Source organism: Hemicordylus capensis, chromosome 5 (genome assembly GCF_027244095.1).
Source record: "Hemicordylus capensis ecotype Gifberg chromosome 5, rHemCap1.1.pri, whole genome shotgun sequence".
Lineage (NCBI taxonomy): Eukaryota > Metazoa > Chordata > Lepidosauria > Squamata > Cordylidae > Hemicordylus > Hemicordylus capensis.
In genome coordinates, this window is record NC_069661.1 from 22,299,172 (window position 1) to 22,313,437 (window position 14,266).

Genomic DNA, 14,266 nt, shown 5'->3' on the forward strand with positions numbered 1-14,266 from the left:
TAGGTACATCTAAATGATCAGATCATACGTTGTACTTATTTGCAGAAGGATGTGCCCCATACAGGATTTTGGCATGCTTTGCTTGCTTTTTGCAAAGCTGTCCAAAGGTAATCTGCATCGCTCCTGGGTGGCAAGGCAGAAGAGGCCTACCTGCTCAGTAACAATGTGAGCTGCTTCGGTGGGATCATGACACTGGCTAACAAAGTCACAAATCTCTTGGCTGTTCACCATAAAGTTGATGCCGTCGGTGGTAAGGACCAAGAAGCTGTCGCTTGCATGGTGTAGCTGAAATGACACACACAAACACACAAATAAGCATACCCAAGTTGCCCCGCTTTATAGTGATTCAGCAGAAACACAGTCTTCTTTTTAAAAAGAAAGAAAGAAATATGGGATACAAATGAGATCTCCCCATCTCCCTCGGCAATTCGTTAATCAGTAGTAAAATGCCTATCATTGGGATGTTCTTAACTTTGTGTACTGGCCATCCAGTCTTAGGACAAGAACAGGATTTGCCCACTCAAAGTTGCATTTTCAACTACAGCCCACAGACTTAATGGGAGCCACTGAGAACAGACGTGTGCTCCCCACTCCTACATACATCGCCCACACGGGATTTCATTTCTAAAAATATTTTTTTCTGAGAATACTTTTAATGTACATAGTGGCTTATATATAGCACGGTGAGCTGCACACCCGAGAGAGATACGGAGTCACTGGCCACGTGGCACTCACGACTCCATCATTGCTCTGAGCAAAGTCCTAGAAGGTTCTCTGGCCGCCAACAGCAGCTTGTTCTAATGAGCCAGGAGCACCAAAGGAGGCCGCTCAGGTAGCTCCTCTCTCTCCTGCCCCGCCTAAGAGCCGCTCTGCCTGCAGGCTGGCCATTTGTCAGGTAGAGCTGTGTAATTAATCACACAGCTCTACCTGACAAATGGCCAGCCTGCAGGCAGAGTGGCTCTTAGGCGGGGCAGGAGAGAGAGGAGCTACCTGAGCGGCCTCCTTTGCCCCCCACCCCACCCTCCAGCTTATTAGGACAAGCTGCTGCTGGCGCCCACGAGACTGTGTCATCGCTGCTGTGCCTGACTCCCATAATTCCAAACGGCAGCTGAGGGCAGCTGCGATGATGCAGAGTGCCATTGGCACAGAGCCTCGCACACCTTCACTAGAAGTGGTGATGGAAGCACCCAGTGAGTCCGTATCCCTCTTGGATATGCAGCTTGCTGGGCTGTACGCAAGCCACTGTGCTAAAAGTCGTTTTCTTGATCACCTTCATAACGTTGTGGCAGGTCAATAAGAGAGCTGGTCTTGTGGTAGCAAGCACGACTTGTCCCCTTAGCAAAGCAGGATCTGCCCTGATTGCATATGAATGGGAGACTTGATGTGTGAGCACTGCAAGATCTTCCTCTCAGGGACGGAGTCACTCTGGGAAGAGCAGAAGGTTTCAAGTTCCCTCCCTGGCTTCTCCAAGACAGAGCTGAGAGAGATCCCTGCCTGCAACCTTGGAGAAGCTGCTGCCAGTCTGTGAAGACAATACTGAGCTAGATCAATGGTCCGACTCAGTATATGGCAGCTTCCTATGTTCCTATCTCAGTTAAGAATGCCCAAATTAGCTTTAGGAGAAGTTATGAGAGTGAGGGGGTTAAGAAGCATAGCCTCAGTGGACCTCTCACCTGGATCCTTTTTGACTCCGGTTCTGCAATCACACCATGATTCTTAAGATCCAAGTCCCCTATGCTACGAGTCATAGCAAGTCTGCCATTCACGTGGGGCTGCCCTATGCTGTTCCAGGCTACAAAGCCTCCACATTTCTTGATTCTTTGGAAAAAGAAAAAGAAAGCGGTTACATACATCATGTTCCCCAAATCAATTCACACAACCGGTTTTCATCCGGGATTCTCAAACATGGGTCCTCAGATGATGTTGGACTACAACTCCGCACATCTCTAGTCCCAAAGACCTTTGGAGCTGGAGATGCTGGGAGTTGTAGTTCAACAGCACCTGGGGACCCAAGTTTGATAACCCCCCCCCCAGTTTACAAGATTGGTTTACATCACAGCAGACTGCAAGCAAGCCAGCTTAAACCTGTGAGTGGCTGAGCAGGGATCTGAACCCCAGTCCCTCCCAGTTCAAGTCCAACAGGCCATCGACTACATCAGCGGTCTTCAAAACACTGTCACAACCCTGTATTGGGCCATGACAGGATCGGGCACTGGGGTCCCTCACCAATTAAAATTTCTAGGCTCTCTTAAAATAGCACCCACAACATTTTTCAAGTAAGGTGACAGACATTCAGATACAGAAGTAATAGCTTGTTCCTGTTCAAACTGCTAGATTTAAGCTTACGCACCACATATACAATGTAGCTGTTCTGAACAGAGGCAGCCAACTAGTGAGGATGCTTTCCCATTCAGCGCTGTGGAGACATGAGCTGCGAAATGCAATCAAGAAGCTCTAGTGTGCTTTGCCCAACTGTGATTTTATGAAAACACTTAGGAGAATACATTATCCGGGCGAATACGTCGCCCAAAATTATTCTTTTGGGCGACGGTGATCAGCAATGGTCTTTAACTGGATCACAAGGGCAAAAATCTCAACAGCAAAAATTAGGGGCGGCTCTTATTTAGGACCTACCTGGCCCTTAAAAGCTTTGCAAGAAGGGCCTCTCCTCAGATTTCTTGCAAGCAAGGAGGAGAGCTGGTCTTGTAGCAGCAAGCATGAATTGTCCCCTTTGCTGAGCAGGGTCCGCCTTGGTTTGCATTTGAATAGGAGACTTCTTGTGCAAAGCACTGTAAGATGTGGCCCTTAGGGGCAGGGGCCACAGTGGAAGAGCATCTACCTGCAGAAGGCTCCAGGTTCCCTCCCTGGCAGCATCTCCAAGATAGGGCAGAGAGAGACTCCTGCCTGAAACCTTGGAGAAGCCACTGCCAGTCTGTGAAGACAATACTGAGCTAGATGGACCAAGGGTCTGACTCAATATAAGGCAGCTTCCTATGTTCCTACGAAATCTGTGCAACGTACCTTTCCTTCTCATCCTTCCTTTCGGGAGTATGATCAATAGTCAGCTTCACAGCTTTCCCTTTGCGGCATAAGAGTGCTCGGCTGTCACCGACACTGGCCACCACCAGCTCAATCCCATCTCGTAGCAGTGCCACGGTCGCTGTGGTCCCCGCGTTCAGCAAGGCCGCTACAAAACCATCACAGAAGACAAGGCTGTCAGCTCTGGGCACCAAACCCTGTGGCCACGTCACCTTTTCAGGTTTTTAAAAACTGTATCTACTCTGCATCACCACTAGAGTGTAACTGCTGTTGAGCCTAAAGCTATGGAGACAGAAAGACGGCAGACAGACAGACATGCACAGAAAACAAGAAGAAAGCCCTCTTCAGATATTCTTGAAACAGTGAATGCTTGGATATAGCATCCATGAAAGCACACCTGTAAACCCAACTCACCTACCAGTGTTCCCTGTAACAGGGATTCTCGGATGTCGCTGACTACAGTTCCCATGATCCCCAAAAGCCACTGCAGTGTGGGGGATGATGGGAGTTGTAGTCAACAGCATCCTGTTACAGGGAACACTGGTATGGGGCTGTGTTTACAGATGTGCTCTCCTTCTCCCCATGATTGCAAAAGCTGGTACCCCATCCTGTACAGCCACAGGGAGAATCGCTGCCCCAAAGTACAGCATTGGTCTCCTCGGACAAATGCTATACTCGGGTACAGCACGGGTCAGGGAGTCATACCCAGGAGGGCAGGGGCGGGACTTACAGGGGCACTGCCATGTCCAGCACCCACAGTTTGAAGACTCCTGGACAGGGCTGTCCTCTTACAACATGACTCCATGCAAAGGGGCAAGATACAGATGTTCAGGTATGAAAGATCGGGGGCAAATGATTCTATCGACAGGCAAGACATCCCCAGCGACAAAGCAGCTGCCAGGGCTTAAGCTAAAGGACCTGTGATCTTTCAGATTACAGCCAGAGCAGTTCTGTGAGAAGGTTTTGCTATTGTGGCATCTTCCTCCAGGAAACTGTCATTTTGTAGTAGAGGGCAGGTATTAGGGGTATTTGGTATTTGTATTAGGGGGCAGGTGGCAAGGTGTTCTCCTTAGTCGCTTCACCTTGCTAACACAGGCACCTCACACAATTGACTTTTTGCATTTGGGTACAGAGGCACAAATACATAAGCACTAGTGAAGTTTTTGTTTTTGTATTAAATAACCATGTTTTCCTCAAGAGCCCAGTTGCCATTTCAGACTATTAAAGGACTTGCTCTTATCATACACCCTATGTCTGTAGGTTAGGGAAAGTTAGTTTTTCCAGGACTACAGAGTTTATATCTGCACTATAAGCTTGTGCACTATATTAAATATTATAAACTTGTGCACCATAACCCAGACTGATGTTGGCTTGTAATCAGTTTAGCTCCTTGGAAACTAGTTTTGTAATGGGCAGTCTTTTTTCCGTTTCTAATTTTTTTTGAATGCGAAAATCCACCCTGTGGCTCATGCATACTATTGGGCTACAGGAGAGAGAGGTAGGCTCTGACAGGCCAATGAGCTAAGCCCTTATTTCCATCATACGTGCACACAGAATTATAATGCCAGCCCACAGCCCCTTTTCCCTTATGAATAATGATGAAGCTACTGAACGTTTGAGGAATGGGGGGACGGGGGAGGGAATTGCTCCAAGCTTTGTTGTGAAATGAATACAGCATAGAATGAGGAATTAGACAAGAAAGAAAGATGTCTAAACTAGGCAGTATTATTCTAAAAACAGGTATTGTTACTGCAAAGGAGCTCATTAAATGGCTGCTGAACACTGCCTTAAAAAAGTGATAGCCATCCGTTTCTGTAAGGTTGGGCCATCCCTTTGGGATTTTTTTGCATGGTCAGAAAACAGTTACAAGATCAGTCTGCCCATTGCTTTAAGCTGGCATTCTCAACCCTGGGTCCCCTGGTGATATTGGGATTACTAATCGGAACATCCCCAGCCAAATGGATAGGAGAGGAGTAGAATTATGCATACAATTTAAGCAGGCAATGTGAAGCTTAACAGTTACCAGTAAAATACCTGTTTTAACCAGCAAGTGCACACAAAGCAGTAAAAAACGTTCAGCTAGCTTTCATCTTCTCCCCTCCCCCACGCCCATGCTAAAACTTGGAAGCCAAATCCTGAGACCACCACTAGCTCCTCCCAGTTTTATTCCTTGCTTTTGGAACTGCCATGTCTCTTCCAAGCAGAGCACTAAGGCATCAAGCCCAAGTCTACAGGCTCCACCTTCATTTGCCACTCATGCAAAGTGAGAAAACAAAGAGGCCAGGTATAGCAGATGCTCCTTCAGTGAAGGGCAATTATTTGTAATTGCAAAAAAGTTGCATGCCAGTGAATAGGTGGGCATGAAGGAACAGCTCATGGTGCCAACTGCAGATACTACTGGAGGTGTCATGAACCTTTACCTCCACCCCAATAGCAAGAGGTTGTCCTACAGATAAGAGCCACAGCCTTGTTTCTCTTACCCAACTTTCAGAGAAGGGTCGTAGCTAAGTGGTACATCATCTGCCTTGTATGCAGGAGGTCCCAGGTTCAATCCCAGGCATCTCCAGGTAGGGCTAGGAAAGACTCCTGTCTGAAACCTTGGAGAGCTGCTGTCAGTCAGTGTAGACCAGGGATGAACAACTTCAGCCCTCCAGTTCTTGTTACACCACAACTCCCATCATCCCCGACTACTGACCACTGTGGCTGGACAATACTGAGCTAGATGGACAAGGGTCTGACCCAGCGTAAGGCAGCCTCCTCCAGTCTTAAGCAGCTGACTTCCAATGACTTCTCTGGTACGGCAATTATGCAGTAAAGGTAAAGTGCACCATCGAGTTGGTGTCGACTCCTGGCAACCAGCAGGGATTCGAATCGGCAACCTCTGGCTTGCTAGTCAAGTCATTTCCCGCTGCGCCAACACAATTACTATTCTTTGGTGGATTATCTGCTCTTAGGAATGCTCAGGCAGGCCTCAAGGTCACGGCTAACAACATCCAGAACGATGGAGTAGTACAGCTTGGCCCAGAAGGCGGTCAGTTCATAGTGACTTCACTATAGAACATGGCAGAGCTCTGCCTGTCCCCAGGCCTCGGTTACTGGGTGCTAAGCAAGAGACATAGTTGTTAATTTAAATTCATTTTCTTCTCCAGATTTGCTGGTGAGGGTTTGTGGGAAGCTCCACATGCCAGCCTCCCTGGATTTCTCTGCTTTGACCCCCCTAGCTTGCCTGCAGCGTTTAAGGAAAGGAAGAGGCAGGGCTGCAAGATTTATGGAGTGGGAGCGGGGAGTGTTTCCAGTATTCGTCAGAGCAACAAAAGAGGATTGCTTAGGATAGTTTAACATTTTGGTTAAATGAAAATTAAAATCAGATCATTTTATACTGCTCTTCTAAGGAGCTCAGGGTGGCATTAATGAGGGCTATTCCATTTTTAAGGGAGTCATTTGAATGCCACATTTATATTTCTTATTCCATCCACTTAAAACATCTCTAAATAGATGCACTGCATTATGCAAGTTGCACAACAGCACATAATAGGCCAGATACAGGGGAATATCCAGCTCCAGGGCCACTACCCATAAGAGAGAGGTCACAAAAATGAAGGTGGGCTTGTGGTAGCAAGCATAAGTTGTCCCCTTTGCTAAGCCGGTTTGCATTTGAATGGGAGACATGTGTGAGCACAGTAAGCTATTCCTCTTGGGAATGGGGCTGCTCTGGGAAGAGGACATGTAGAAGGTTCCAAGTTCACTCCCTGGCACCTCCAAGATGAGAGAGACCCCTGCCTGCAACCTTGGAGAAGCTGCTACCAGTCTGGGTAGACAATAATAATAATTAATAATTATTATTCAATTTCTATACCGCCCTTCCAAAAATGGCTCAGGGCGATTTACAAAGAGAAATAACAAATAAGATGGCTCCCAGTCCCCAAAGGGCTCACATTCTAAAAAGAAACATAAGACACACACCAGCAACAGTCACTGGAAGTACTGTACTAGGGTTGGATAGGGCCAGTTACTCTCCCCCTGCTAAATAAAGAGAATCACCACGGTAAAAGGTGCCTCTTTCCAGTTAGCAGGGGTACTTCCAGTTAGCAGGGGTACTAATACTAAGCTAGATGGACCAATACTAAGCTAGATGGACCTCAGTAAAAGGCAGCTTCTTATGTTCCATCCAGGGTGGATTTGATTTAAATCAAACTGATTTAAATCACGATTTAAATCACGAGCAGGGTGGATAAAAATAAAAAAAATCCGATTTAAATCAAAAAAATCCGATTTAAATAAAAAAAATCCGATTTAAATTTAAAAAATGGATTTTTTTGATTTAAATCGGATTTTTTTTATTTAAATCGGATTTTTTTAAAATTTTTATCCACCCTGCTAGTGATTTAAATCGTGATTTAAATCATGATTTAAATCAGTTTGATTTAAATCAAATCCACCCTGGTTCCATCCTTAGAAAGCAATACCTATTTTGCCTAACTGGCCCCACCCCACATGTTAAAGATGTGAGCATGCACATCTGTACCTCCCACTGTGTACTGAACTGCCTGCAGACACACTTTGTCCAAACTGCTTCTCTAAATGTACTCCAAATGCTAGTATAAAGTTCAGACAAACGTCAAGGACTTACTCATGGCACACTCATATCTTTATCACTTAGGGTGGGCTGATTGGGCAAGGTACCATCCAAACGAGCCCCCACAGAGCCACAGCTCTGATCTCACCATGTTATGATGGTCATTCCCCATGTACTAGGCAAGGAGAGCTGTTCCCACATCTCCAATGCTGGCTACATTAAGTGAAGTGGAGCAAGTATTTAGAGTTCTAAGAGAAAGATCTCTCAACATCTCCTAGGCAACACGCTTGCCTTAATCTCAGCTGAGGTTCCTACGCATCTTTTGGTAGGTCCCCAAGAATGAAGGCAGGAAGCCAGTCAACACAGGTTGGTGGCTTAGACTCCTAATTAGCAGCACAGTTCCAAAATCAAGGAATCACACCACCCATCAAATCAGCAGCACTATACTACTATAAATCCCAATTAATTTAGCAGCATGAAAATGTTGCCTTAGAACGTAAGCTGGTTAACATTGACACTTTTTATAAAAACACACATCAGATTTGCCGTTTTCTACAGAGAATATCATCTAAAATCTTTCAATAGGTATCTTAACACTCACTGGACATTTTTAGAGCATGTCATCTCAACTAATGTGACAAAGTGGATGTGGGAACCTTCCAGTAGTCCAGGCTAGGAACCCGCCAGACTCCTTCACCTGGGACCACATTAAGCAGATCTCTCTTTCCACTGAAGCCCAGCAAATAGAGTCCCGGGCCTCCAATTCTAGAGCTGCTGGTCAGGTACAGTGTCTGCCACAAATAACATGTACACAGAGGCAAATAGGAAATTCACCCAGGAATTTTGCTCAAAATAATAATATTAAGAATAATAAATACAACTTGCAACACTTGAGAGGAGCAGAGCTGCAAGAGAGCACAAAGGATTCATTCCGAATTTGAGGGCTTTGTTTTGAGAGACTGTGTGGGGTGGAAATCGTTATATTCAATTTTACTATGTATAATTCTCCCTTAGAGCTCTCTCCAGTCTATTTGCATATTCAACATTGTTCAAAAGAACTAACAAGGGAGCGAGTTGAAATTGCAGGGAAATAACGCAGTGTGTGTCTCATTAAGAGGAGAACTTAAGACATGCCCCAAATCATGAAACAGCCACATTGGCCATTTCCAAATAAGAGCTGTTATTGCAGTGGTCTGCATTTTTGACCTTCAAAAATAATCCAAATCATTCAGGAACATTACTGATGTTTGCCCCTTTACGTTTTCATTCACTGAAAGATTTGTTCCAACAGCCTTCATCAAAAAGGCCCGTTAGCATCAGATAGGCAAAGGTCACTACTTTAATGGGCACTGTGTTACAATCCAAGTTAAACATATTAAGGGCAATTATTTTCACTAGTCTGGGAGCACAATTCACTGGGAGCTTGCATAGACTCACAGTGGTGAAAAGAAGATGCATATGTTCCCATTTCATTCCAGCGGAGCTTGTACAGAAGAGCATTCTACTGGACTAGGACCAATGTCTACAAATCACAACCATCATGGCAAGGAAAAGAGATATAGGTAGGAGGCATTACCAAAAAAGCCACTCAATTATTTTTTTAGACTATATTCCTGCAGCTCTCTCATGTCTTCAGTGTTGCAGGGTAACACAGTAAAGTTTTAAAATCATGGTTCTGATTGGTAACTTCTTAAACCAAGAAGAAAAATGTATTAAGTATCTTACTCTTTTAGTAACACTACTTTCACCATGCAATATATACAAGTCAATGTAATAGACACAGTTCTGGGGCTGGGATATAGATACATCTAACGGCTAGTCAGATTGTAGCAGCTATTCTGGGAGCATGTGGCTAATGTTGTTTAACGTCTACATGAAACCGCTGGGAGAGATCATCAGGAGCAGGGTTGGCTCTTACCAGTAAGCAGATGATGCACCACATCAGGGCGCAGTCTGCAGGAGGGCATTGAGCCAATGACTCGGGGCGTCACTTCCAAACTGCGAGGTGCACCTGTGCAGTTAAGTCTCTTAACTGCGCAGGCACGCCTCACAGCTGGGAAGCAATGCTGGGCCAAGCAGCAGGCCATGACATTGCTCTGATATCTTCTGCCACCGGAGGGGGAGTAGAAGGACACACATGCACCCCCGCAGCCATCCCCTCAGCCGTGCGGTGGCTCGAATTGGCAGGAGGTGGCGAGAAGAAAATGGCCCCAGACGCAGTGATGATAGGAGGAGGAGGAGAAGGAAGCGGCCAGCGGCCTCATAAGGGAGCCTGGCAAGTGTGGGCAAAAATGGCAGGGAGGAAGGGAGCCCGGTGGGGAGAGAAAGCACTGTCAGGTGCGGGGAAAGCTGCTTCTGGCAGGATGTGGACGGGGACCTCCAGAACAATGGGGAACTGACTCTCTCTCTTTTTCTCGCCAAGACTGCTCCATTCTCTCTCTCTCTCTTTCTCTCTCTCATTCAAGCCAAGACTGCTCCATTATCTTAAATACCCAGGGCCTAAGCTGTGTAGGCTTTATAGGTTATAACCAGCACCTTGTATTTTGCCCAGAAGCATATTGGTAGCCAAATAGCTCTTTAAGTATAGGAGTAATATAATTATAATTATATTATATACATATTATGTACATAATTATTATATACAATGTTATGCACATAATTAAGTAAAATCTTTGTGTATTAAATTCTGAATACACACTAATTGTAATTATTTTGAATTTTTATTTTTTACTATAAGTGGGGGGCGCTCAATAGAATGTTGCATCGGGGCGCCAGATCCCCCAGAGCCGGCCCTGATCAGGAGATTTGGTGCAGGGTGCTATCAGTATGTTGATGACACCCAAATCTATTTCTCCATGTCAGCATCATCAGGAGAGGGCATAACCTCCCTAAATGTCTGCCTGGAGGTGGTAATGGGCTGGATGAGGGATAACAAACTGAGACTGAATCCAGATAAGACAGAGGTACTCATTGTGCAGGGTCGGAACTCAAGAGACAATTTTGATCTGCCTGTTCTGGATGGGGTAACACTTCCCCAGAAGGAACAGGTATGCAGTCTAGGGGTGCTTCTGGATCCAAATCTCTCCTTGGTGTCCCAGGTTGAGGCAGTGGCCAGAAGTGCCTTCTATCAGCTTTGGCTGATACGCCAGCTGCATCTGTTTCTTAAGATAGACGACCTCAAAACAGTGGTGCATCTGCTGGTAACCTCCAGACTGGATTACTGTAATGCGCACTATGTGGGGCTGCCCTTGTACGTAGTCCGGAAACTACAGTTGGTCCAGAATGCAGCAGCCAGGCTGGTCTCTGGGTCATCTAGGAGAGACCATATTACTCCTGTACTGAAGGAGTTACACTGGCTGCCGATATGTTTCCAGGCAAAATACAACGTGTTGGTCATCCTATATAATAAAAGGCTAAGTGAGTGTCCGTGCCTTTGGAACGTTGGTGTCTGCATCCGTGTCTCCCTGGGCTGTCCTGGGCCTGCGCGAAGTGCAGGCCCAGAACAGCCCAAGGGAGACACGACCGCCGACACCAGGCAGCCATGTGGGGCGGCCAGAAGCGGCCACCTCAAAGAAGCCGGGGAAGCCCCCCCAAACCAGGGAAGAGGCGGCGGGGGAAACTGGAGGAGCGGGGAGGATGCGGCGTGGCCGAGGCGGCGGCGGAGCCATGGCCAAGGCCTGGCCGCGCCGCCGAAGCCGGCCGGGAGGAAGAGGCGGCGGGGGAAGCCAGCCGAGGTGGCGGCGCCGCTGAAGCCGGGTAGGGGGAGACTTTGGGGCCCTTGCCCGCCCTCCCAGCTGCCCGATCCCTCAGCAGGTGCCCGGGCCGATGACGAGGCGCCCCTGTCGCCTCTTCCTACCCCCAGAGCAAGCTGAGTTGGAGATTGCAAAGGCGGCCTGCCGGAGTAGCTGTCGCACGTGCACGCTCCCGCCTCCGCTTTGTTCCCGGGAGAGCAGCGTCGCCGCCGGGACTGGAGCGGCCTCAGCCAGCCGCTCTGTAACGCAGAGTAAATTTTTACTGATGCTGTGACTGGGCCCTGTCCCTTTAAAGGGCCGCTGAAACGGCAGGAGCAACTGGCGGTGCTGCTGAGTTGCAGCGAGGAAGTAGTCTGTGCCCCAGCCAGATGCTCCAGTCCTCACCACTGCTTTCAGTTTCGTGGCAGCCGAGCCACGCTGCCTTCAGGCAGAAGCGCAGTGAGAGCAAGCCGCTTCCTTAGGGAGAGACTCCGCTCACAGCAAGCTGTGGGGTGCGCGGTCACATAGGCGTCTTCGGGACTTTTTCAGAGTGGGGGCAAAGCAAGGAAAGAAGAGAGTACGGGAGAGGGAAGGGTAAATTAAAAAAAGAGTGGAGGAAGGAAAAGACAGAAAGAAAGAGAGACAGACAAACAGACAGAAAAACAGACAGAGAGACAGAAAACAAGGACTGAGGAAGAGAGACAGAACAATAGATAAAATAAAAGAAATAAAAAAGGAATAAGAGAGAAGAGAGAGAAGTGGGGGAAACAAAGAGGGAGGGAGGGAAAACAGGAGAGATAGAAGTAAAGAACAAAGGGGGGGAACCGCCCCCCACAGAGCACGCCCATTAGAGAGGGAAAAGAAGAGCGAGAAAAGGAAGGAAAGGAAAGAAAGGAAGACAAACAGAAAGAAAAGAAAAAGGACAAGAGAAAGGAAGAAGGAATAAAGAAAAAAAAACCTAGCGCCTGTTATTATAACGGGCTTAAAATTACTAGTAACCTATAAAGCCCTAAACAGCTTGGGCCCTGGGTATTTAAGATAACCTCCTCTTTGTCATGAACCCCACTGCCCATTGAGATCATCAGGAGAGGTCAGTCTGCATTTGCCACTGGCTCGTCTGGTGGCTACTCAGGGATGGGCCATCTCTGTTGCTGCCCTGAGGCTTTGGAATGCACTCCCTAGTGAAATAAGAGCCTCTCCAACTCTGACAACTTTTTAAAAGTCTTTAAAGACGCACCTGTTCACCCAGGCTTTTAACGGATATTGTTTTGATTGTTTTAATGTTGTTTTTAGAATATTGTTTTAAAAAATTTTAATTGTGTTTTAAATTTCTTGGTTTTAGATTTATTGTTTTGCTTTTAATTAATGTTTTTTGTTTTTATCTTCTTGTAAACCGCCCAGAGACGCAAGTTTGGGGCGGTATAAAAATGTGTTAAATAAATAAATAATTTAATCTGTATGCCTCTTGAGGCAGGGGCCTGATTTTTTGCTTACAATATTATCAAGTGTCATATACACAGATGCAGGAGCAAGTCCCTCCTACCTGAATTGTTGTATGCACTTATCTGATCAGAGGGCACACCTCTTTACATCAAGGAAATGTAGGCAGTGTGTGTTTCTAAGCAAGAAAGAGTTCTCATCAATGATGGCTAACATTCAAACTAATGCCACACTGACAGGGTTTTCTGTCGTGCAGGATTATTTTTGGCAATCCGTACCACCACCACCACCCCCATCTGCAGCTATCTGTGTCTCCTGAAAATATGTCCCCAAGGATACTCCAACCCACAGGGACATGTTTTCAGGCAATACAGACGGCTGCCAAGATCGTGCACCCTCCTCACAACAGAATACCCTGTTGGGTCAGCACAACTTTAGTGTGAGTGTTGGTCATTGTGACTATCATAATCACAAGAGCCAAACAATAAAAAATAATGTTAACTATATTAAAGGTCCGTGCAAACACTGGCTTCTAATGAATGCCTCTGAAAAGCCCTAAAATTCCATCTTTTTTACCAGGCATTTTAGAACTTCTTTCATTCAATGGAGTGAATTCTACAGTTTCGTGGGGGTGAACTCCCCAAGTAATTATGTATAGTGTGGAAGCCACGCAGTCCCATCCTAAACATGTACTCACAAGTATGCCCAATTGGGTTTGAGGGGCTTACTCTCAACTAAGCATGGGTAAGACAACAAGCCTAGGCTGGAGGAATGTGGTTACTCCCCATCTGTGACGGTGCATCTAAGGACAAGATTGGTCCCAAATGTTAGGGACAGGAAACTGGTCTAGGCTCTTGAAGCTAAGTGTCATCTAGAATGGCTCCGTGTATATAATAAGGTCTTCATGAAACAGAAAAATGGTTCAAATCATAATCTGTTCTGCATTTCCATTTCATTTGATGAACATTATTAATCCACTCAGCTGAAATCCAAAGGCGTATGCAAAGCCAATAGAGCAAGATTAAGCACTGGGCTTGCATGCATGTTACATAAGGAAGCAAGATGGAAAAAGCCACAAGGATTACAGAAATTGAGCTCTTAAAGCCCATCCATTTATGTCATTTATATTTTGGTCAAGCCACTTCAGGGACAACCATGTAAGTTATCCACAGCCGTCACCACCACCTAAAACATCACAGAACCACACCATGTACTATGCCGGTCTCCACTGACTGCTGTGGTGCTTAAAACCCCATTTCAGTTTTGATTTATCTTCCCTTTAACACAGAATTGGCTTCTCGGATATATTTCAATATATCCAACAACTTGCATGTGAAATGAGACTCACTGAAAAAAGCTGATGGAGCTTGAGACCAAAGCCAGGGGGACCACCTTATTTATGTACTGTTTCTTTTTCTATGTAAACCACTTTGAGAAGTTTGGTTGAAGTGCGATATATAAATATTTGTTGTAGTAGTAG

General features: G+C 46.2%; 1 protein-coding gene across 4 annotated transcripts in view; it reads right to left on the bottom strand.

Annotated features, from left to right (window-relative positions):
- The window catches only part of PPM1K (protein phosphatase, Mg2+/Mn2+ dependent 1K), a 31,032-nt gene that overhangs the window by 7,375 nt on the left and 9,391 nt on the right, over positions 1–14,266 (bottom strand). For all 4 annotated transcript variants that reach the window (XM_053255485.1, XM_053255482.1, XM_053255483.1 and 1 more), the window contains exons 4-6: positions 3,022–3,187; positions 1,674–1,818; positions 151–285 (exon numbers count right to left, since the gene is read on the bottom strand). In XM_053255485.1, coding sequence (XP_053111460.1) covers positions 151–285; positions 1,674–1,818; positions 3,022–3,187 — 446 coding nt within the window. The remainder of the gene's footprint in view (positions 1–150; positions 286–1,673; positions 1,819–3,021; positions 3,188–14,266) is intronic.